A 22,500-nucleotide genomic window follows, 5' to 3' on the forward strand; every position below is an offset into this window, starting at 1 on the left:
TTTCTCTTTTTCTCCTCCTCCTCCTCCTCCTCCTCCTCTTCTTCTTCTTCTTTTTCCTCTTCCTCTTCCTCCTCCTCATCCTCCTCCTCGTCTTTTTCTTTATCTTCTTTCTCTTCTAGACCCTGTGATAGAAGATTAATACAGACAGATAGATAAGATTGTTTGATAGAGAGACAGTTATATTAGATACTACTGCTACTACTACTACGACAAGAGTAGTACATCACTACTACTACTATTACTTTTTATTTCTATACCGCCTGTAAGCCTACTTGAAGAGTATATTTGGGAAGCGCTATTCAGCTTCAGCCCATTAGTGGCGCAGATTATTTTATTTCTAGTGGTGGGCATATTAGGCCCATATCACCACCAGCACCACCCATGTGTCCTTAGTGGTCACGTGGATTAAGGCGCGGTAATATGCCACGATGGTGGTAGATTGCGGGGCATCGATTCGAACCCCACTAATGACATCTAACGGCTATATGGCCTTTGTTGCCTAGCAGCAGGACAAATTACTTCATTGGAGGGGGCCTCCCTTGTGATGACTTCATTTGAGGATTATTTAATCCAAGTGCATCTCTGGTGTAACCACCTAGAACCTGGTATCATGGTGACTTATAGCCAACTTTAAACCACTCCACAAATGTCATAGCTTGAAAGCGGTATGTGGTGGAATTCGAACCTACGCGTGGATGTCTGCCCGATCCCACCACCTCCACCTTATCCACTACGCCACAGCCTCCCTACTACTACTATATCATTTTTCTGTCTCTTATGACACTACAGTACCTCCATTAATTACCTTCATAATCTACTACTGCTACTACTACTACTACTACTACTACTACTACTACTACTACTACTACTACTACTACTACTACTACTACACCCACCAGGCACTGTATCGTATCCAGCCGCCAGATGGAGTGTCGGGGTGCCATAGTTGAGGAAGGTGCCAGGTTTGATACAGAAGATCGGGATGAGTCCTGCAGGATCCATGCCATCCACAGGACTCAGCCACACCTGCCCCGTCACCCTCCCGCAGCTCTTCTTCAGGTACTCCACTTGTACGTGCGCCCCTGCTGAGTGTCCGCCCACTGTAACGATAGTAGTAGTAGTAGTAGTAGTAATAGTAGTAATGGTGGTCCTTACCTCTAGTCCTTCTGCTTATGCTGTTACCTTACTTTCTTTGTTGGGCTCCACCAATCGCAATCTTATATCTCTATCTTGTCCTAATTCTCCAATCCCTCCTCAGGATCCCCCAAGGCGGAGGTGCCTCTGGCGTTTTGCCTCTGCCAGCTGGGGTGACCTGAGGAGGTATTATGCTGACTTTCCCTGTAATGATTACTGTTTCCGCGTCAGAGACCCATCTCTTTGTGCTGAACGCATAGCAGTAGTGATAGTGTCTTGTATGGAGGCGTACATCCTCACTATTTTCTCTTCCTAAACATTCTAAACATTGGTTTAGCACAGCCTGTTCTCGTGCTATACATGACAGAGAGGTTGCCCACAAAAGGTACTTGAGCCTTCCATCTCCTGAATCTCATGCACTTTATATTTCTGCCTGGAATCATGCCAAGTCTGTTCTCCAACTTGCCAAACACTCCTTCATAAATAGAAAATGTCAAAATCTTTCAAACTTAAACTCTCCTCGTGATTTCTTGCATCTGGCCAAAAACATCTCAAATAACTTTGCATCTTCATCTTTCCTTCCTTTATTTCATCCTGATGGCACCACTGCTATTTCATCTGTCTTTGAAGCTGAACTCTTCAATCAAACCTTTGCTAACAACTCCACCTTGGATGATTCTGGGCTTGCCTCTCCTCCTCCCTCTGACTATTTCATGTCTACAATTAAAGTTCTTCGAAATTATGTTTTTCTATGCCTTGGCTGGCCTAAACCGTTGGAAGGATTGTGGACCAAACAATAACATGGTAACTCACACACATAGTTGTCCAGATTTAGCACCACACCCATCATCAGTCCGTTTAGTTGAAGCTGTTCCTGAAGGTTTTGGCCAACCCACTCCATCACAGACTCCAGGTACGGCACCTTGTCCACGGGGTTCACGGGCAGGCTGAGGCTCCAGGGGGCCAGCACAGCTACCCCATGGGAGGCCATATGGTGGAATAGCTGTAGGTGGAAGAATAAGGTGGAGATTATGATTATGCAGTTGTGATGGAAATTATTGGGTTTTTTTCAAGAGTGTTTTCATGGTTTGGCAGGGTGTAGCGAAAATTATTGGGGTTTTAAAGAGTGTGCTCATAGTTTGGTAGGATGTAGTGGAAGTTATTGGGGTTTTGAAGGGTGTTTTTTTTTTTTTTTTGTGGTTCCAGTGATAGTTTAAGTAGCTATCAAACATCACTGAAAGAGAAGACAACGCACACACACACACACACACACACACACACACACACACACACACACACACACACACACACACACACACACACACACACATTTTGCTGACAGACGATGGTGGCAGAAGTAGGATAAAGACATACACACACACACACACACACACACACACACACACACACACACACACACACACACACACACACACACACACACACACACACACACACACACACACACACACATTTTGCTGGCAGACGATGGTGGCAGAGGTAGGATAAAGACACACACACACACACACACACACACACACACACACACACACACACACACACACACACACACACACACACATACCTCATTATAAGTTGTAGCTGGAATGGTCCCTCCTAACCCACTGAGGAAATAGAAAACGTTGTAAAGGCCAACATTGACAGGCACCCACACCTCCACCTCCTCCACCAGCTCAGGGTTGTCTGCGGTGCTGATGTGGAAGTGTGTGGTGTTGTGAGGGCCACGCTCGTAGGGACTGAAGGCTGTGGCGGTGGCGGCGAGGGTGAGGAGGGAAAGAAGGAGTGCTGGGCGTGTCTGGAAAGGTTGAGTTCAGTCACATTAATCTCTTCAGTAGCATGACGCGTTTCCATATTCCTTGTGGTGACTGTTTGGTGATTTTATACACCTTCGCAAACTCATGTGGAGATTACAACAGTGAAGACTATGGCCATAAATCTTCTGTCCTCCATAGACTGTTCCTAATGGCAATAAAATGGTCAAATAGTAAACAAAACTCAAGGTAAAAAGGTGTCCCAGTACTGAAAGGGCTAAAATAGTGATGACTGTGGCAATTAATCTTCTACCCTCCATAGATCCTTTGGAAATGTCAGTAAAATTATCTAATGGTACACAAATCTCAAGGTAAGAATATGTCCCAGTACTGAAGGGATTAAAATAGTGAAGACTGTGGCCATTAATCTTCTGACCTCCATAGACCCTTCCTAATGTCAACAAAATACTCAAATGATACACAAATCTCAAGGCAAGAATGTTTCCCAATACTGAAGGGGATAAGAAAAAAGGACAAATTAGGTTAAGCTTGGTTACATTAAGTTTAAGACAAGTTAGGTTAAACTATATTAGGTTAAATCACAATAAGGAAAAGATTAATTATGCTGGGTCAAGTTAGATAAGCTTGAAGTTGTGTCAGACAAGATCATAATGAGTGAAGTTAGATGTTAGGTTCAATTGATATTAGTTAAGTTAGGTTAGGTTAGGTTAGTAGACATTACATTACCTTAAGGTGAGGTTAAATTCTCAAAATATTACTTACCTTACATTATATTAAGTTGAATTAGATTTTGTTCATCTTTTTTATGTAAATTTGAGTTTTTGTAGAGAGAGAGAGAGAGAGAGAGAGCTTACCTTCACCATCTTCGAAAAAATGCGAGTGAGAGAGATAAATTGTTGCTCTATTTATATGCAACATGTTATCTCTCTCTCTCTCTCTCTCTCTCTCTCTCTCTCTCTCTCTCTCTCTCTCTCTCTCTCTCTCTCTCTCTCTTTTACGCATCTATTTTTGTTTCTCCTCTTCATGTTATTATTATTATTATTAGTAGTAGTATTACTAGTTATACTATCATTATTATTATTAGCATTATCACACACACACACACACACACACACACACACACACACACACACACACACACACACACACACACACACAAAGGGAAAGCACAGGTGCACTTCAAAGGAAAAAAATCCACGTGATTATGCTTGTCTTATCTCCTCTGTTACGAAAGATGTTGTTGTTGGTGGTGTTGTTGGTGTTGTTGTTGTTGGTGGTGGTGGCGGTGGTGGTTGAAAATTTTAAGTAATTCTTCTTTTTCTTATTATTTTTCTTCTTTTTCTTTTTTCTTCTTCCTCTTGTTGTTGTTGTTGTTGTTGTTGTTGTTGTTGTTGTTGTTGTTGTTGTTCTTCTTCTTCTTCTTCCTACTACTACTACTACTACTACCACTACCATTACTGTTTCCGTGTGAGAGAGCCATCTCTGTGTGGTGAACGCATAACAGAGGTGATAGTGTCTGGCATGCCGATGTACATTCCTCATTCTTTTTCTCAACCTAAATCTTCTCAACCTTGGTTTAACTCAGTCTGTTCTCGTGCTATACATGATACAGAGGTTGCCCACAAAAGGTACTTGAGTCTTCCATCAACTGAATCTCACACACTTTATATTTCTGCCTGGAATCATGCCAAGTCTGTTCCCCAACTTGCCAAACACTCCTTCATGGATAGAAAATGTCAAAATCTTAAAAACTCCAACTACCCTCGAGACTTCTGCCATCTGCCCAAAAACATCTCCAATAACTTCACTTCTTCATCTTTCTCTTCTTTATTTCATCCTGACGGCACCAGTGCAGTGCCATCTCTTGTGTTTAAAGCTGAACTCTTCTCTCAAACCTTTGCTCACAACTCCACCTTGGATGATTCTGGGCTAATCCCTCCCTCTTCTCCTCCCTCTGATTATTTTATGCCATCAATCAAAGTTCTTCATAATGGTGTTTTCTATGCCCTCGCTGGCCTAAACCCTCGGAAGGCTTATGAACCTGATGGAGTCCCTCGTATTCTTCTCAGAATCTGTGCTTCCGTGCTTGCATCCTTCTTGGCCAAACTCTTTCAACTCTGTCTATCGACTTCTACCTTTCCTTCTTGCCTACATTCAACCTGTTCCCAAAAAGGGTGACTGTTCTAATCCCTCAAACTACCGTTCTGTAGCTTTGATCTCTTGCTTGTTTAAGGTTTTTTAATCTATCTCTATACAACAACAACAACAAAAACAACAACAACAACAACTACACACTACTACTACTACTACTACTACTACTACTACTACTACTACTACTACCACAACCACTACTAACCACCACTACCACCATTACTAATAATAATAACACTACGACCACCAAAACAAGGATAGTGAAACAGAAAAAAACTTTCATCGTTTTATACACACACACACAGTCGAGTTGGTATGCTCGTGACTTGTCCAGGTACCACACATATTTCCTAATCCTTCTATTCAAGTGTCCCAGATGTCGTTAAGGACTTATCCACGAGCAGGAACCTCTCGGACACATGCCTGTATGGTTACTGTGCTTCACCTCCACCTGGACACTCATTAACGAGGGGTCTTGCACGTAGGACAGGTAAGAGTTGCATTTATGCTCGCTTACTGAGTACAGACCTGGAACAGAGAGAGAGAGAGAGAGAGAGAGAGAGAGAGAGAGGTGAGTGACTGCTGCAATTTCTTTATCTTTCTATCTACATACATATCTATCTAATACTGCACACACACACACACACACACACACACACACACACACACACACACACACACACACACACACACACACACACACACCGCGTAGTGTAGTGGTTAGCATGCTCGACTCACAATCGAGAGGGCCGGGTTCGAATCCCGGTAAGCGACGAGGCAAATGGGCGCGGCTCTTAATGTGTGGGGTGTGTTCACCTAGCAGTAAATAGGTACTGGGTGAAACTGGAGGGGTTGTGGCCTCGCTGTCCCGGTGTGTGGAGTGTGTTGTGGTGTGTTAATGTGTGGGGTGTGTTCACCTAGCAGTAAATAGGTACGGGGTGTAACTGGAGGGGTTGTGGCCTCGCTGTCCCGGTGTGTGGAGTGTGTTGTGGTGTGTTAATGTGTGGGGTGTGTTCACCTAGCAGTAAATAGGTACGGGGTGTAACTGGAGGGGTTGTGGCCTCGCTGTCCCGGTGTGTGGAGTGTGTTGTGGTGTGTTAATGTGTGGGGTGTGTTCACCTAGCAGTAAATAGGTACAGGGTGTAACTGGAGGGTTGTGGCCTCGCTGTCCCGGTGTGTGGAGTGTGTTGTGGTGTGTTAATGTGTGGGGTGTGTTCACCTAGCAGTAAATAGGTACAGGGTGTAACTGGAGGGTTGTGGCCTCGCTGTCCCGGTGTGTGGAGTGTGTTGTGGTGTGTTAATGTGTGGGGTGTGTTCACCTAGCAGTAAATAGGTACAGGGTGTAACTGGAGGGTTGTGGCCTCGCTGTCCCGGTGTGTGGAGTGTGTTGTGGTGTGTTAATGTGTGGGGTGTGTTCACCTAGCAGTAAATAGGTACGGGGTGTAACTGGAGGGGTTGTGGCCTCGCTGTCCCGGTGTGTAGAGTGTGTTGTGGTCTCAGTCCTATCCGAAGATCGGTCTATGAGCTCTGAGCTCGCTCCGTAATGGGGAAGACTGGCTGGGTGACCAGTAGGCATCCGAGGTGAATTACACACACACACACACACACACACACACACACACACACACACACACACACACATACACACACACTTCACCTAACCAAACCAAACCTAACCCAAGCCAACTTACCTTTGTAAAATGCTACAATCTGCCCACCAACAAATCTCCTATAGACATCATGCTCCTCGTGTGTCAGTTCAGAGTTATAGCCACAGTAACCAGTCTCTTCCACGAGGTTTATATAATACTGGTCCATTAAATCAGCGTGGCCGAAACGTGGAGCCTTGATGGACCACTTCGAGGTCATTTCTGGGTCAACAGCGTTGTAGAATCTGTCGTTACTGAGTTCATCCGGCGCGCATGCCACTCCAGATTCTCCTGAAATGATAAATAGTGTTTTTTATCCTTTCCTTATTTTGATTGTCTTTTTCTTTTGTGATTATGAAGAATTATTCCGTCTCCTAGCTCCTTTTTCTCCTCCTCCTCCTCTTAAAGTTTTATTCTCTCTCTCTCTCTCTCTCTCTCTCTCTCTCTCTCTCTCTCTCTCTCTCTCTCTCTCTCTCTCTCTCTCTCTCTCTCTCTCTCTCTCTCTCTCTCTCTACTACTACTACTACTACTACTACTACTACTACTACTACTACTACTACTACTACTACTACTACTACTACTACTACAACCACCACTAAACTCACCAGGCACTGCATCGTAGCCAGTACCAAGGACAAGGGTCGGGTTGCCATAGTTGAGGAAGGTGCCAGGATTGATGCAGAAGCTATCCATGCCATCCACAGGACTCACCAACACCTGCCCCATCACTCTATAGCAGGTCTTCTTCAGGTATTCCACTTGTACGTACGCCGCTGCTGAGTGTGCGCCCACTGTAACGGTAGGAGTAGTAGTAATAATAGTAGTAGTAGTAGTAGTGGTGGTGGTGGTGGTGGTGGTCATTACCTCTAGTCCTGCTTAGCTTATGCTATCACCATATCTTTTCCGTTGGGCTCCTGAGGAGGTATTATGCTGATTTTCCCTGGAATTGTTACTGTTTCCGTGTCAGAGACCTATCTCTGTGGCATGGCGATGTACATTCCTCACTCTTTTTCTCAACATAAACCTTCTAAACCTTGGTTTAACACAGCCTGTTCTCGTGCTATACATGATAGAGAGGTTGCCCACAAAAGGTACTTGAGCCTTCCACCCCCTAAATCACATGCCCTTTATATTTCTGCCCGGAATCATGCCAAGTCTGTTCTCCAACTTGCCAAACACTCCTTCATAAATAGAAAAAGTAAAAATCTTTCAAACTCAAACTCCCCTCGACACTTCTGGCATCTGACCAAAAACACCTCCAATAACTTTACTTCATTTACTCCACCTTGGATGATTCTGGGCTTGTCCCTCCCTCTCCTCCTCCCTCTGACTATTTCATGCCTTCAATTAAAGTTTTGCGTAATGATGTTTTCCATGCCCTCGCTGGTCTAAACCCTCGGAAGGCTTTTTTTTTTTTTTTTACGCAAGAGGTGAACCTGCCTAAGGCAACAAAAATAAAGATTAGGCCAACTAGATTGCCAGTTCCCTTAAAGGTCAATAAAGGTGTCCAAAAGTCTGGAACAAGTGTCTTGAAACCTCTCTCTTAAAAGAAGTCAAGTCGTAGGAAGATGGAAATACAGAAGCAAGTAGGAAGTTCTGGAGTTTACCAGAGAAAGGTGTGAATAATTGAGAGTATTGATTGACTCCTGCATTACTGACCAAACAATGACACAGCAACTCACTCAAGTAGTGCTCCAGAAACAGCAACACACCCAACCCCAATCCATTGTGGTGTAGCTGTCTGTTAAGGTTGTGGTAAGTCCACTCCATCACAGACTCCAGGTACGACACCTTGTCCACGGGGTTGTCGGGCAGGATGAGGCTCCAGGGGGCCACGACAGCTATCCCATGGGAGGCTATGTGGTCAAATAGCTGTAGATGGAAGGATAGGGTGGACATATGTTAAGATTGCACGTTTATGGTCGAAGTTATTGGGATTTTCAAGGGTGTTTTCATAATTTGGCAGGGTGTATTAGAAGTTATTGGAGTTTACAAGGATGTTTTCATGGTTCCATTGATAATTTAACCCATCAAACTATCACCGAAAGAAAGAAAAGGCTGAATAAACACACACACACACACACACACACACACACACACACACACACACACACACACACACACACACACACACATATATATGTATTGCTGGCATACAGTGGTGGCAGGGGTGGGATAAAGACACACACACACACACACACACACACACACACATACACACCTCACTATAAGCATAAGCTGGTAGTTGTGTAGTCTCTGTTATTCCACTGAGGAAATAGAAAACGTTGTAGAGGCCAACATTGACAGGCACCCACACCTCCACCTCCTCCACCAGCTCAGGGTTGTCTGCGGTGCTGATGTGGATGTGTGTGGTGTTGTGAGGGCCACGCTCGTAGGGACTGAAGGCTGTGGCGGTGGTGGCGAGGGTGAGGAGGGAAAGAAGGAGTGCTGGGCGTGTCTGGAAAGGTTGAGTTCAGTCACATTAATCTCTTCAGTAGCATGACGCGTTTCCATATTCCTTGTGGTGACTGTTTGGTGATTTTATACAGCTTTGCAAACTCATGTGGGATTACAACAGTGAAGACTATGGCCATAAATCTTCTGTCCTCCATAGACTGTTCCTAATGGCAATAAAATAGTCAAATGATACACAAAACTTAAGGTAAAAAGGTGTCCCAGTACTAATGAGGTTAGAATAGTGAAGAATGTGGCTGTTAATATTCTGCCCTCCATAGACCCTTTCTAATGTCAATAGAATGGTCAAATGGTACACAAAACGCAAGGTAAAAAAATGTGTCCTAGTACTGAAGGGGTAAAGATAATGAAGACTGAGGCCATTAATCTTGTGTCCTCCATACACCCTTCCAAAAGTCAATAAAATGGTCAAATGGTACACAAAACTCAAGGTAAGAATTTGTCCCAATACCGAATGGGGACAAGAAAAAAGGACAAATTAGGTTAAGCTTGGTTACATTAAGTTTAAGACAAGTTAGGTTAAACTATATTAGGTTAAATCACAATAAGGAAAAGATTAATTAAGTTAGGTCAAGTTAGATAAGCTTGAAGTTGTGTCAGACAAGATCATAATGAGTGAAGTTAGATGTTAGGTTCAATTGATATTAGTTAGCCCTTAAGGTGAGGTTAAATTCTGTTAACATTAGTTACTTTACATTATATTCAGTTGAATTAGATTTTGTTCATCTTTTTTATGTAAATTTAAGTTTTTGTAGAGAGAGAGAGAGAGAGAGAGAGAGAGAGCTTACCTTCACCATCTTCGAAAATCTGAGAGTAAGAGAGATAAATTGGTACTCTCTTTATAAGCTACATGTTATCTCTCTCTCTCTCTCTCTCTCTCTCTCTCTCTCTCTCTCTCTCTCTCTCTCTCTCTTATACATCCTTTTTTTTGTCGTCCTCCTCATATTATTATTATTATTATTATTATTATTATTATTATTATTATTATTATTATTATTATTATCATTATCATTATCGCACACACACACACACACACACACACACACACACACACACACACACACACACACACACACACACACACACACACACAGGGAAAGCACAGGTGCACATAACAAAAAAAAAAAACCTTGATTATATTTGTCTTATCTCCTCTATTACGAAAGTTGTTGTTGTTGTTGTTGTTGGTGGTGGTGGTTGAAAAAATTTAAGTTCTTTTTTTTTTTTTTCTTAATTTTCTTTTTCTTTTTTTCTTTTCTTCTTCTTCTTCTTCTTCTTCTTCTTCTTCTTCTTCTTCTTCTTCTTCTTCTTCCTACTGCTACTACTGCTACTACTACTACTACTACTACTACTACTACTACCACCACAACCATTACCACTACTACTACTACTACTACTACTACTACTACTACTACTACTACTACTACTATTACAACTACTACTTGTTCTACCACCACCACCACTACTACTACTACTACCACTGGAAGAGGTAGTAGACACCTACCGAAATGATAATTTACTCTCAGCGAGGTCGAAGTTCTACTTCGACCAAGTTCGAGTTCAAAACCTACTTGAGATTTCTATCACATAAATTTCATGCACTTTATATTTCTGCCAGAAATTATGCCAAGTCTGTTCTTCAACTTGCCAAACACTCCTTCATAAATAGAAAATGTGAAAATCTTTCAAACTCAAACTTCTCTTGAGACTTCTGGCATCTGGCCAAAAACATCTCCAATAACTTCACTTCTTCATCTTTCTCTTCTTTATTTCATCCTGACGGCACCACTGCCAGCTCTTGTGTCTCTAAAGCTGAACTCTTCTCTCAAACCTTTACTAACAACTCCACCTTGGGTGACTGTTTGGTGATTTTATACAGCTTCGCAAACTCATGTGGGGGATCAAGATTAAGATTAATCTTCTAACCTCCATAGACCCTTCCTGATGTTAATAAAATTGTGTGATAGCACACAAAACTCAAGGTAAAAATGTGTCTCAGTAGTAAAGAGATTAAAAAGTGAAGCCTGTGGCCATTAAGGCGGCGTCACCCTACCACTTTTCTGTCAACTTTGTGAAGACTGTCAGCTTTTGTCGCCGTTGGTCGTCACACACAAGCTGGCTTCCACCTTTGCCGCGCTAGTCGGCTGTTAACAAACATGGCTGCCCCTTCACTATAGCAAGCTGTTGCTATTTTAACGTTGTTATTTTGGGCCTTTAATGTTCTCTATGAGAAACTCTTCAGACAGCTTTGTCCTCATAAACAACAGAGCTGCTCATCTTGATCAGTTGCTACTTGGAAGTTCTGCCTTGGAGCGTCGCAGTGCCAGAGAAATGTGAGCAAACAACTGAGCCACTTTTCACTGCTAGGCTAGAACAGATAATATATACTGTATATGAGCAAATTATATATACATCAATTTATTAATATTCTAATAATCTGAGATTATAGCATCATTCCAATTAACAAGAAAATAAATTTTTATTATAAAAGTGCTGATCAGAAACCATAGATCTTAATTTGAGTAAATATTGACGCAAGAGGAAAACGGTGCGTTTCGTCTGACTCAAGACGACGGAAAGAATCGACGGAACAGTGAAAACACGACGGAAATCTTAGACAACGGCGGAAAAAATGCTAGTGTGACGCCGCCATTAATCTTGTGACCTCCATAGACCCTTCCTAATGTCAGTAAAATGGTCTAATGGCACACAAATCTCAAGGCAAAAATGCGTCCCAGTACTGAAGGGACTAAGGCAAAGTTAGGTTAAGTTTGGATACATTAAGTTAGAGAAAGATCAGGTTAAGATAGATTAGGTAAATTCACATTAAGGTAAAGATTAATTAGGTAAGGTCAAGTTAGACGAGTTTCAAGTTGTGTTAGACTAGCTTGTATTGAAGTTAGATGATACGATCAATTGAGTTAGGTTAAGTCAGCTTAGCTTAGAGATTGAATTACCTTAAGGTTAGGTTAAATTCTGATAATATTAGTTACTTTGCATTTAATAGGCTAAGCTGGATTTTGTTAAGGCTTTTTTATATTTTTTTATGAGAGAGAGAGAGAGAGAGAGAGAGAGTTTACCTTCACCATCTTCGAAATATTGAGAGTGAAAAAGATAAATTGTTTCCCTCTTTATATGCAGCATGTTATCTCTCTCTCTCTCTCTCTCTCTCTCTCTCTCTCTCTCTGATACATTTTTCCCTCCTCCTGGCGGGTATCACAGGGGCATTTTTTCCTGTGTTATCGTGTCACGCTGTACAATTTCCGCTGAACTGTGGCAGAAGAAGAGTGATTTCGCTTGACGCGGCGTCCTCTTAGCTATCGAAAACTCTCGTGGATTTCCCGCGATTCTGAGAAAGTCGTTAAAAGTCTGTAATGAATATACTGTATTAAATATTATAGTGTAGTATGCTATCATTAATTGGTGTTTGGTATCACTACTTGATTATGGAAGTTTTATCTTATGTAGTACATATACAATATTAAATGTTAAATATGAGCATGGAACATTAATTTGATTTCGTGGTTTTGTTTACATTCTGCCTTGCCCACCACCCACCACGGCAGTACCGCCTCCAGTCAAACCAAAAAGACTGCTGCTTTATCACCCATTACGACTCCACTAACATGGGGAACACAGGTGGAACACGCTGATTGACTTGGTTCTGGATCAGCCACCACTGTGGAACACCTCGCATCAAAATAATTGTATTTCCTCCACACTGCCTCATTTCCTCTCGTCTAGTTACCCATTTTCCTGTCCACATCCTCCTCCTCCTCGTCCTCCTCGTCCTGTGCTGCTTTACTCATCCATCGCCTTGCAAAACACGGACACAGACTCCCACTGCTGCAACGCCTCGGTTAATGGCATCCAGAACTGGTGATTTCGCTTGTTGTGCTGCTGCCGCGCGTGCCGTTGTTGTTGTTGTTGTTGTTGTTGTTGTTGTTGTTGTCTTTTTGTGATGATGTGTCCGTATCACACTCACTCTTATTATTATTATTATTATTGTTATTATTATTATTATTATTATTATTATTGATGTTGTTATTGTTGTTGTTGCCGTCGTTATTATTATTATTATTATTATTATTATTATTATTATTATTATATCGTCATCATCATCATCATCATTATCACGATTTTACACACACACACACACACACACACACACACACACACACACACACACACACACACACACAGGGAAAACACAGGTGCAAATGTTGTTGTTGTTGTTGTTGTCAATAAATAGGTTGAGGAAAGTTACGAAGCCTTCATCATGTCCGCCCTTCTCGCTCGTTTTTATTTTATTTATTTATTTATTTATTTATTTATGTAGGGGAGAGGGCCAGACAAGATCAAATAAAAGAAAGTATTAAAAAAAGGCCCACTTGAGGCTCTCTAAAAAGTTGGATAACCGTCCATAGAGCCACACACAGCAGGGAGGCTTCAAGACATGGCGTGACTTGTGACTAATTCTACATCATTCTTTAATGGAACTAGTATTTCAAGTGGGCGTTATTTATTTATTTGTTTATTTATTTCGTTTCCCTTGGCTGGTTTTCCCTCTTGCATAGAAATGAATAAATAAATAAATAAATAAATACACATATAATAATAATCAGAGCATTTAGTTATAAGTAAGATGTCCATTATTCTACTACTACTACTACTACTACTACTACTACTACTACTACTACTACTACTACTACTACTACTACTACCACCACTACTACTACTACTGTCACAACAACAACAACAACAACAACAATAACAATAACAAGACACTTATTGCCAGTTTCCACAATATCAGATAGAGAGGGACCCAAAATATATACAAATAAAAATAAAATAAGACAGAAAAAAAAATTGATGAAATAAATGAAAAAAAATAATATATAGACAAGCGTTTTGAGATCTCCCTGTTGCGAGAATTACAGAGATAGGCGATGGAGGAGAGGAAATACTGAAGGCGGCAGGGAGGTAAGGAGTGTGCCAGAGAAAGAGACAGAAATAGAAATAAAGAGAAGAAAAATTAAAATATATGAAAGTTTGAGAAAAAAAAAAGGGTAAATGTAGGAAGGGAAATTAAATAGACTAAGCTTTCTTTTCTTATATTCTTTTCACCATTATAAGTAGTAGTAGTAGTAGTAGTAGTAGTAGTAGTAGTAGTAGTAGTAAAAACTTGATAGAAAGATATGCAGAATAGAACATGGATAAGAAAAATTGTCTTCAACATTTATTGATAATATTTGACCATTATAAGCAGTAGTAGTAGTAGTAGTAGTAGTAGTAGTAGTAGTAGTAGTAGTAGAAAAAGATAAAAACAAAAATATGCAGGATAAAAGAGCATAAATAGAAAAAAATTTGCTTATACATGTCCTTATACTATTCCACAACTGCTAGTAGTAATAGTAGTGCCTAATAGTAGATAGTGAAAAATGAATAAATAGATCAATAAAAAAGATAACGAGAGAAATTAATATAGATAGACAAGAAAACTATTTTATTATTATTATTATTATTATTATTATTATTATTACTATTATTATTATTATTATTATTATTATTTGACCATTTAAAAGTAGGTAGGTAGAAGTAGTAGTAATAGTAGTAGTAGTAATTTATAAGTAGTAGAAAATGAGAGAAAGTTTGTAGAAGGAAAGAAAAAGATAGAGAAAAAAAATAACTTACTAATTTTTCTTATACTATTCCACCATTAAAAGTAGTAGTAGTAGTAGTAGTAGTAGTAGTAGTAGTAGTAGTAGTAGTAGTAGTAGTAGTAGTAGTAGTAGTAGTAGTAGTAGTAAGTAGTAGTAGTAGTAGTAGTAGTAGTAATAGTAGTAGTAGTAGTAGTAGTAGTAGTAAATAAGATAAATAGATAAACAAATAAAAAAAAGAGAATAGAGAAAAAAACTAACAAATTTTCTTCTGTCCCACTCTACAATTGCAAGAAGGAGACAGGTATAGATCTCCCTCCCGGCAACAGGCAACACTAATTTGAGACCCATCCAGGCAACACACCACTGCCACACTCTTCCACAAGCTTCCCTGTCACTTCACACAAACACTGACACGTTCCCTGCATCGTCTATCATCCCTGTCACTTCCCCAGCCTTCCCTTCATGTATTCTCATTTATTTCCTCCTCCTATTGCTTCTTTTCACGGGAATTTCTGGGCTAAAGGGGATAAATTTTTGTGGTACCTCTAATCTCAAAGCTCGCCCGTTAGGAAACCATTGCTCACCTCCAGCCCTGTACCACTTCTAAGATATCACTCCCTAGTACTCTCTGTCCCTCCCCATGGCACTAAATATCACATAGCCGCTCGCTCTTTGAAGTTTGCTGTATTGAGAAGTGAATAGCTATCTCCCACAGGCCTTGTGATGTGGTCAGTTGAATAAAGGCAATCCTATATGGCTGATGCTTTGTCTTTTTCACATGGAAGGAAAGAGACAGACAGACACATTGGTTATGCTTGCTTGATGGTTGGTCCCAGCAGTAAGGACCCAGATGATTCACTTTACCTACTGTATACCTACTTATAAATCATATAATCACTACAAGAATACAGGTACAGGATACGTTATGCCTACTACCTATCTGTGTATCATTCTGGCGGCAAACTTTGAAATAATAAGGTAATTAGTATAGTAACTGGCTATGCTGATCCAGGCAACTGTGCAACCCTCGTCACCCAGCCAGCCACCCTCTCTCCTTCCCTCCCTCCAGATTACTTCATTCAATCTTTAAGTCTCTGGTGACGGTAGCAGGTGGTCTGGTTAGTGGCTACTGCTACATTTAATTAAAAGCCTGACTTACACACCTACAGTAATAGTGTTGATTGTGGCATGTGGCAACTCTTAACTTGGTGGAGCACTTGCCCCGCCCCGCCCCGACCCACTCTCATTTTGTTAACTTTGTATATATCTGTGCGTCGCCGCGCTGGCTGGCAGGACGTGAAGCACTGAGGGAAGACAATAGTGAGAGTAACAAAAAGAATGGTGTGTTGGTTGGCCCTCAGTGAGCAGAGGTTAACTATTCATACACGGTTGAAGGCACTAACTAAGGCGGTGTGAGTGTGTGTGTGTGTGGTAGCAGATCCATCCGCCCTCTTGACAGTCCATCAGGAAACGTAAGTAATATATTTGATGTAACTCATTATCTCACAGTGGTGTCATGTCATAGCCTAACGTTGCCAGCCCCAGGACGAAACAGCCACGAATGAACATGACAGCTCAGTAAACAAGGGAAATGTTACCAGGTATAGACTCACATCAGTGTTTATAAGTAACTCAATACTTGACCGTCACAACTCGTCCCCACCCACTCCACCCCTGCCTTGCCACCCTCCAGAACAACGTATCTCTGAACTAACACCTGCTGGGGATGTAGAAGCCTCCTAATTAACGAGGAAATGGTAAATAAGCGAACCACTGCCCCGGTGCTTATCTCTCGGCCATTATCTCTCTCATCTTTCACTTATTGTATGTGAGACAGGTCCCAGAGTGGAGCCGCTGCACTAATCTTTCATGCTGGTTGTTGAAATGTATCCGCTATTCCCTAATTTGCGTGTGGTGAAGGCCTAGAGATGCTAAGCGGGACAGCAGCGGCCACTCCATGACTTCAGCCATTTTCCCGCGTGACGTCATTCGCTCCTCTCGTGACGTCATCAGCCGGCGCCATCTTGCTTTTCCTCCCAGCCTCCTGTATTCCGGTATTATTATGTATTCTCTCAGTTCATTTATTTTGGGTCATGTGTAACTTTTTATGGTTTCCAGACATGTTTAGGTGTGTTTCAAGTGTTTTCCATGCTTGTGTTGGGTGAAGTACGTAGGTTTTGAAGCTTTTTATGGCCTAAATAAGAGCCGGATAGCCTCTCCAAATTTTGCATCTCCGTATACTTATTTTTTCGTTACAGCTTGTAGTGAAGTGTGAATGGTTCCAAAAGATAGTCTGTGATTGGTGAAGTGTGTTTCCGCCCTGATAAGTGAGATGTGTGGACTTTAAGAGTGATTGATAGCGCCGTTAAAAAGTGTAAAAGTGACGTAATGTAGAATATTTATTTCATTATTTGCTGGTGTTGGCAAGTGTTGGTGTGTTGCGGGAGTGGTTCAGATTTTTAGAAAGTGTTCTCGATCGTGTTGAATAAGATTGGAGGGATTCACCATTGTGTTTCATCATGTCGATGTTACAACACTTTTATTTACGCTATTTTTCAAATATTTGTGTTGTTGCTTTTCTCGCCAATAGTTTTATGTTTTAGGAATTAGTTTTGATTGGTGACAAGTCAGGATTGGTGAAGCATTCCTGTCCAGCTCACTTTTTGGGAATCGTCTTTTTCAAAATGGTTTGCGTAACGTAAATATGTCATCCACGGGGGTGGCGGGGCGACCACCAGCTGGACCCAGACCCAGACCTGACCCCACCCGCTCCTGCTTGGTGTGTGTGTGTGTGTGTGTTACTCTACCTTACGTTGTACAGGTGGTGTGTGTAATTCACCACAGTCGTCTGCTGGTCACCCAGCCAGTCTTTCCCATTGCGGAGCGAGCTCAGTGTGTGTGTGTGTGTGTGTGTGTGTGTGTGTGTGTGTGTGTGTGTGTGTGTGTTACTGCCTTACGTTGTACAGATGGTGTGTGTGTGTGTGTGTGTGTGTGTGTGTGTGTAGTGTGAGTGTGAATGTGAATGTGAGTGTGTTGCTCTGTTTTATGTTGTGTGTGTGTGTGTCATCTCTTCACCTGTCTTTATTCATTTAGGGCATCAGCGAGTGTGAAGACAGCTACACAACCTTGCCGCGGACTGGTGTGACGTGCAGAGCCTGGTGTGAGATGTGTTGGTATGTTGTGAGAGAGAGGAGAAGGAAATCAGGAAAGAAAGAATGCTGATTACTGCTCTATCACAGACAAATAGATGGCTGCAGTATTCCCACGAACGAGGTGTGTGTGTGTGTGTGTGTGTGTGTGTGTGTGTGTGTGTGTGTGTTGGGGCAGGGTAACTTCTGCCATAGTCACTTCATTATAGCAAATTATCACGAACGCGCCAAATATCCAGTGAAATGTTGGTCTGGCCGAGATACACCACTATTCGTGACTATTTCCCTCGTCATGCTACACCACCCCCGCCCCGCCGGTCACCCACCACTCCGGCCAGTTCCCCGGGGCTCCTGTGGTGAAGGAAACGGTGGGCAGCACTTGTGGAGTTTAATTCTTTGTGTAAGGGAATTCAACACAGCAGCGAGCGAGTCTAACGTACGCTAGGTGTCTCTGCTCTTAATTCTCTTCACTGTTGTCGCAAACTCTCCGTTCTCACAGCATGGTCTCGTCAACTTTGTGTTCCTCTTCTTAATTACTCCTTACTTCCACACTGCTTACTACACTCACTCACTCACCATTACTCACTTGGTACTGACCACTGCCCCGTCACTGCCCCGTGCTACCCCAGGCTGCGTACCTCTTAACCCTTTCAGTACTGGGACGTATTTTTTACCACGAGTTTTAAGTATTATTAGGCCATTTTATTTACATTACGAAGGGTCTGTGAAGGTCAGGAGATTAATGGACAAAGTCTTTATTTTCATCCCTTACATAAGTGTCTGAAGCTGTATTAAATCAGCAAATAGTAAGTAGAAATATTAAAAACGCGTCGTGGTACTGAAGGGGTTTATACAATATGTCACATCTACCTTATAAAAACACCAATACTGACGTGAAGATGCCGGTATTGGAATATTAGTGGCAAGATTACACGACAAAGACTATTTTCCTCCTAAAACAAATTGTACCTTCGCCTGTAGTAATATTTGCAGAAAATATCGTTAATTAACTATGTGAGTGGACAGTGTGATGGTGTGGGTGTGTATCGCTGTGTTAGACCTTAGTTAACCTCATCAGTACTGAAATGGTGAGTTTACTTTGAGTTTTGTGTGTGATTAAACGATTTTATTCACATTTTCAAGTGCTTATGGAGGAGGTCTGAGGGTTAAAGGCCACAGTCTTCACTATTTCAACCCCCACATAAGTTTCTGAAGCTGTATTAAATCGCTAATTAGGAACCAGAATTAATTTGAAAACGCGTCATGGTGCAGAAGGGGTTAAGCCAAGGAGATTTATTCAACCTCCTTAGTAAGAGTACATAGTAAAATATGATTAAAGAAAAATGCAGGAGGAAAGAGAAAAAGAAAAAAAAAAAACCTTGCTAATTTTCTTATACCATTCCACCATTAAAAGTAGAAGTAGTAGTAGTAGTAGTAGTAGATAGTAAAAAAGTAAATAGATAAATAAAGAAAAGAATATAGGTAGAAAAAAACTTATTAATTTTCTCATACTATTTCACCATTAAAAGTAGTAGTAGTAGTAGTAGTAGTAATAGTGGTAACTAGTAGTAATAGTAGAAAATATAATATATAAAAAAAAGTTATTGAAGAAAAGAGAAGATAGAAAAATAACCTTACTAATTTTTTCATATAATTTCACCATTAAAAGTAGTAGTAGCAGTAGTAATAGTAATAGTAGTAATAGTAGATAATTTACAGAAGAAAAGAGAAAAATGATTGATTGATAAAAGATAGAAAAAGAACCTTACTAACTTCTTCATACTATTTCACCATTAAAAGTAGTAGTAGTAATAGTAATAGTTATAGTAATAGTATCTAGTAAAAAAATAAAAAGCCAACAGAAGAAAAGAAAGAATACAGAAAAATAACCTTACTAATTTTTCATACAATTTCACCATTAAAAGTAGTAGTAGCAGTAGTAATAGTAATAGTAGTAATAGTAGATACTTTACACACGTAGTCCCTCGCGCGTACAAACAAACATGGAAGCCTCGACGACGCTAGCAAAGATGAAGGTTAGCATTTACACCCCCATACGCCCCCACCCACGCCTCCTACACCCGCGCGCCCACACCCACGCACGCCTAGGCCTACCCCCACAAGCCACACCGAGAATTAGGCCTAAGTGTTGCGTGAATTGTCCTAAATTGAGCATAAATATTGTACCGGTTGTGTGCGTGTGATTAGATTTGTGTGCGTGCGTGCGTGTGTTTTAAGTTTGCGTGTATGTGTTCTGGTTTGCGTGCGTGTGTGTGTGCTGATTTGCGTGTATGCGTGTGTTCAGGTTTGTGAGTGTGTTGGTTTTTGTGTGTTTGTATTTGCGTGTGTTTTTTTTTAAAGTGCGTGTGTGTGTGTGGTTAGGTTTGAGTGTGTTGGTTTTGTGTGTTTGTATTTGCGTGTTTTTTTTTAAGTGCGTGTGTGTGTGTAGTTAGGTTTGCGTGTGTTGTTTTTTGTGTTTTTAGGTGCGTGTGTGTGTCCAGGTTTGTGCGTGCGTGTGTTGGTTTTTGTGTGTGTTTATATATGCGTGTGTGTGTGTGTTCTGGTTAGGTTAGGTTAGGTCTATGAGCATTTTCTAACCCCACTAAAACCCTAAAGAAAACATATATAATTTTTTTATTCCTCCTGTACATTGTCATCATCTTCTTCTTCTTCTTCTTCTTCTTCTTCTTCTTCTTCTTCTTCTTCTCCCTTCTCCTTTTCCTTCTTCTCATCATCATCATCTTCTTCTTCATCCTCTCCTCCTCCTCCTCCTCCTCCTCCTCCTCAGGTCCCCAAGCTTGTTAGACACGGAAAAAAATAAGATACGGCATTTAAGTTCAAACCGCAAATTTACCAAAAGGAAATACAAGATAGAGTTATCGAGACATTTGCTCCTTAGTTTTGGTGGACGCTTTTCCTGTTTGTTGATAGCCACCACTCAAGTCAGCCTTCTTTTTTTTTTATCTTGTTTTTTTTGCCCTTGGTTCGCTTCCCTATCTAAAAAATAAAGAAAGAGAAATATTGCAGTGTGGTGGTAGGCGGTGCACATCACGTCTCTCGCCAATGTGTACCTTTTGAGAATTAATTTTTTCAAGGTATGTCTGTCTCTATTCCCTATCAATCTCTGCCGCCACTTAGTAATTAGTGAGGTATTAGAATTTGTAAGATTTTTGACGATTTTTACATTTTTCCAACTAATTAACTCATGCAATTCTCCGCTTGGGACGATTTTTCCAAGTAGTACCTGTGGGAAATCTGTTTTATTTGTATGGGGAGCATTGAATTGAGTACTGCGCATTGCAAGACAAATAAAAAGTCAACAAATATTTAAACAACAGCTTTGGCGGTGGCTGGGACGAGCGTTGCTGTTATGATTGACCAGCGCTGCCAATCATTCGCTATATTTTGCATACAGGTTAAAATTAGGTTAGGTTAGGTTTTGCTTAGGTTTGATTAGCAGCCAAGGGGGCCGTCTGGGGAGGAACAGTGCCCCCTGGTTAGTCTAGAGGTGGGGTCTGAGTGGACACGACACATTTGGCTGGTTAAGAGAGAATTATTGGTGACTCTTCCCAACAATAACAGCAACGCTTGTCTCAGCCACCACCACTGCTGATGTCAAAAGTATAATTTATGTGTTTTTATAGATTTTTTGTGTGAGTTTGTCGATTTTCACCCTGTCTTGCAACACGCATTACTCAATTTAATGCTCCCCACCCAAACACCCTCATTCCCCACAGCTCCCCAAAGATCAAACACCCTCATTCCCCACAGCTCCCCAAAGATCAAACACCCTCATTCCCCACAGCTCCCCAAAGATCAAACACCCTCATTCCCCACAGCTCCCCAAAGATCAAACACCCTCATTCCCCACAGCTCCCCAAAGATCAAACACCCTCATTCCCCACAGCTCCCCAAAGATCAAACACCCTCATTCCCCACAGCTCCCCAAAGATCAAACACCCTCATTCCCCACAGCTCCCCAAAGATCAAACACCCTCATTCCCCACAGCTCCCCAAAGATCAAACACCCTCATTCCTCACAGCTCCCCAAAGATCAAACACCCTCATTCCCCACAGCTCCCCAAAGATCAAACACCCCCAACCACACACAAAACACCTGACTGGCTCAAACTGAAAATTGTTCAAAAAGGGTTCGCCGTGGGACAGTGGAACCCTCCGTGCTGTGGGGTCCGAGGAGTCTCAAATTGCATGGGTTTGAATCCTGTCCACGGTCCGAGTGTAGGTAGGGCTTCCTCTCACTTAAGGCAATGGTCTCCTAATGGGTGGGCTTTGAAATAGGAGGTGCCACAAAAATTATCTCCTTTACTCCAGAAATAAAGAAAATAAATAGTCAAAACTAAATGCTTCATATATTCCTGACATGTATGGAAAGTTTTTTTATTCTTTTATTTGTTTTGTTTTCTATTAATTTGATTTTTTGGCGAGTTTTAACGAGAGCTTTTCAATTTGCCGTTTGTCCTTGTGG

At 41.3% G+C, this 22,500-nt stretch overlaps 3 protein-coding genes across 3 annotated transcripts in view; 1 reads left to right on the forward strand and 2 right to left on the reverse strand.

Annotated features, from left to right (window-relative positions):
* The window catches only part of LOC123505794, a 4,785-nt gene extending 983 nt beyond the window's left edge, over positions 1 to 3,802 (reverse strand). The window contains exons 1-4 of the mRNA XM_045257511.1: positions 3,782 to 3,802; positions 2,720 to 2,950; positions 1,948 to 2,137; positions 897 to 1,100 (exon numbers count right to left, since the gene is read on the reverse strand). Coding sequence (XP_045113446.1) covers positions 897 to 1,100; positions 1,948 to 2,137; positions 2,720 to 2,950; positions 3,782 to 3,790 — 634 coding nt within the window. The 5' untranslated portion in view covers positions 3,791 to 3,802. The remainder of the gene's footprint in view (positions 1 to 896; positions 1,101 to 1,947; positions 2,138 to 2,719; positions 2,951 to 3,781) is intronic.
* Positions 3,803 to 5,351: 1,549 nt separating this feature from the next.
* On the reverse strand, positions 5,352 to 12,303 carry LOC123505801 (chlorophyllase-1, chloroplastic-like). Its single transcript, XM_045257523.1, has 6 exons — positions 12,283 to 12,303; positions 8,949 to 9,185; positions 8,410 to 8,599; positions 7,333 to 7,518; positions 6,770 to 7,018; positions 5,352 to 5,606 (listed from the first exon to the last, which is right to left on the reverse strand). Exons 1-6 carry the CDS (start codon positions 12,289 to 12,291, stop codon positions 5,461 to 5,463), a joined length of 1,017 nt encoding a protein of 338 aa, XP_045113458.1. The 5' UTR covers positions 12,292 to 12,303; the 3' UTR covers positions 5,352 to 5,460.
* Positions 12,304 to 16,291: 3,988 nt separating this feature from the next.
* LOC123505811 (SAP domain-containing ribonucleoprotein-like) overlaps positions 16,292 to 22,500 on the forward strand; it is a 13,368-nt gene continuing 7,159 nt past the window's right edge. Inside the window, exon 1 of the mRNA XM_045257534.1 lies at positions 16,292 to 16,337. The gene's annotated coding sequence lies outside the window, so the exon portion shown is untranslated. The remainder of the gene's footprint in view (positions 16,338 to 22,500) is intronic.

Source organism: Portunus trituberculatus, chromosome 2, assembly GCF_017591435.1.
Source record: "Portunus trituberculatus isolate SZX2019 chromosome 2, ASM1759143v1, whole genome shotgun sequence".
Classification (NCBI taxonomy): Eukaryota; Metazoa; Arthropoda; class Malacostraca; order Decapoda; family Portunidae; genus Portunus; species Portunus trituberculatus.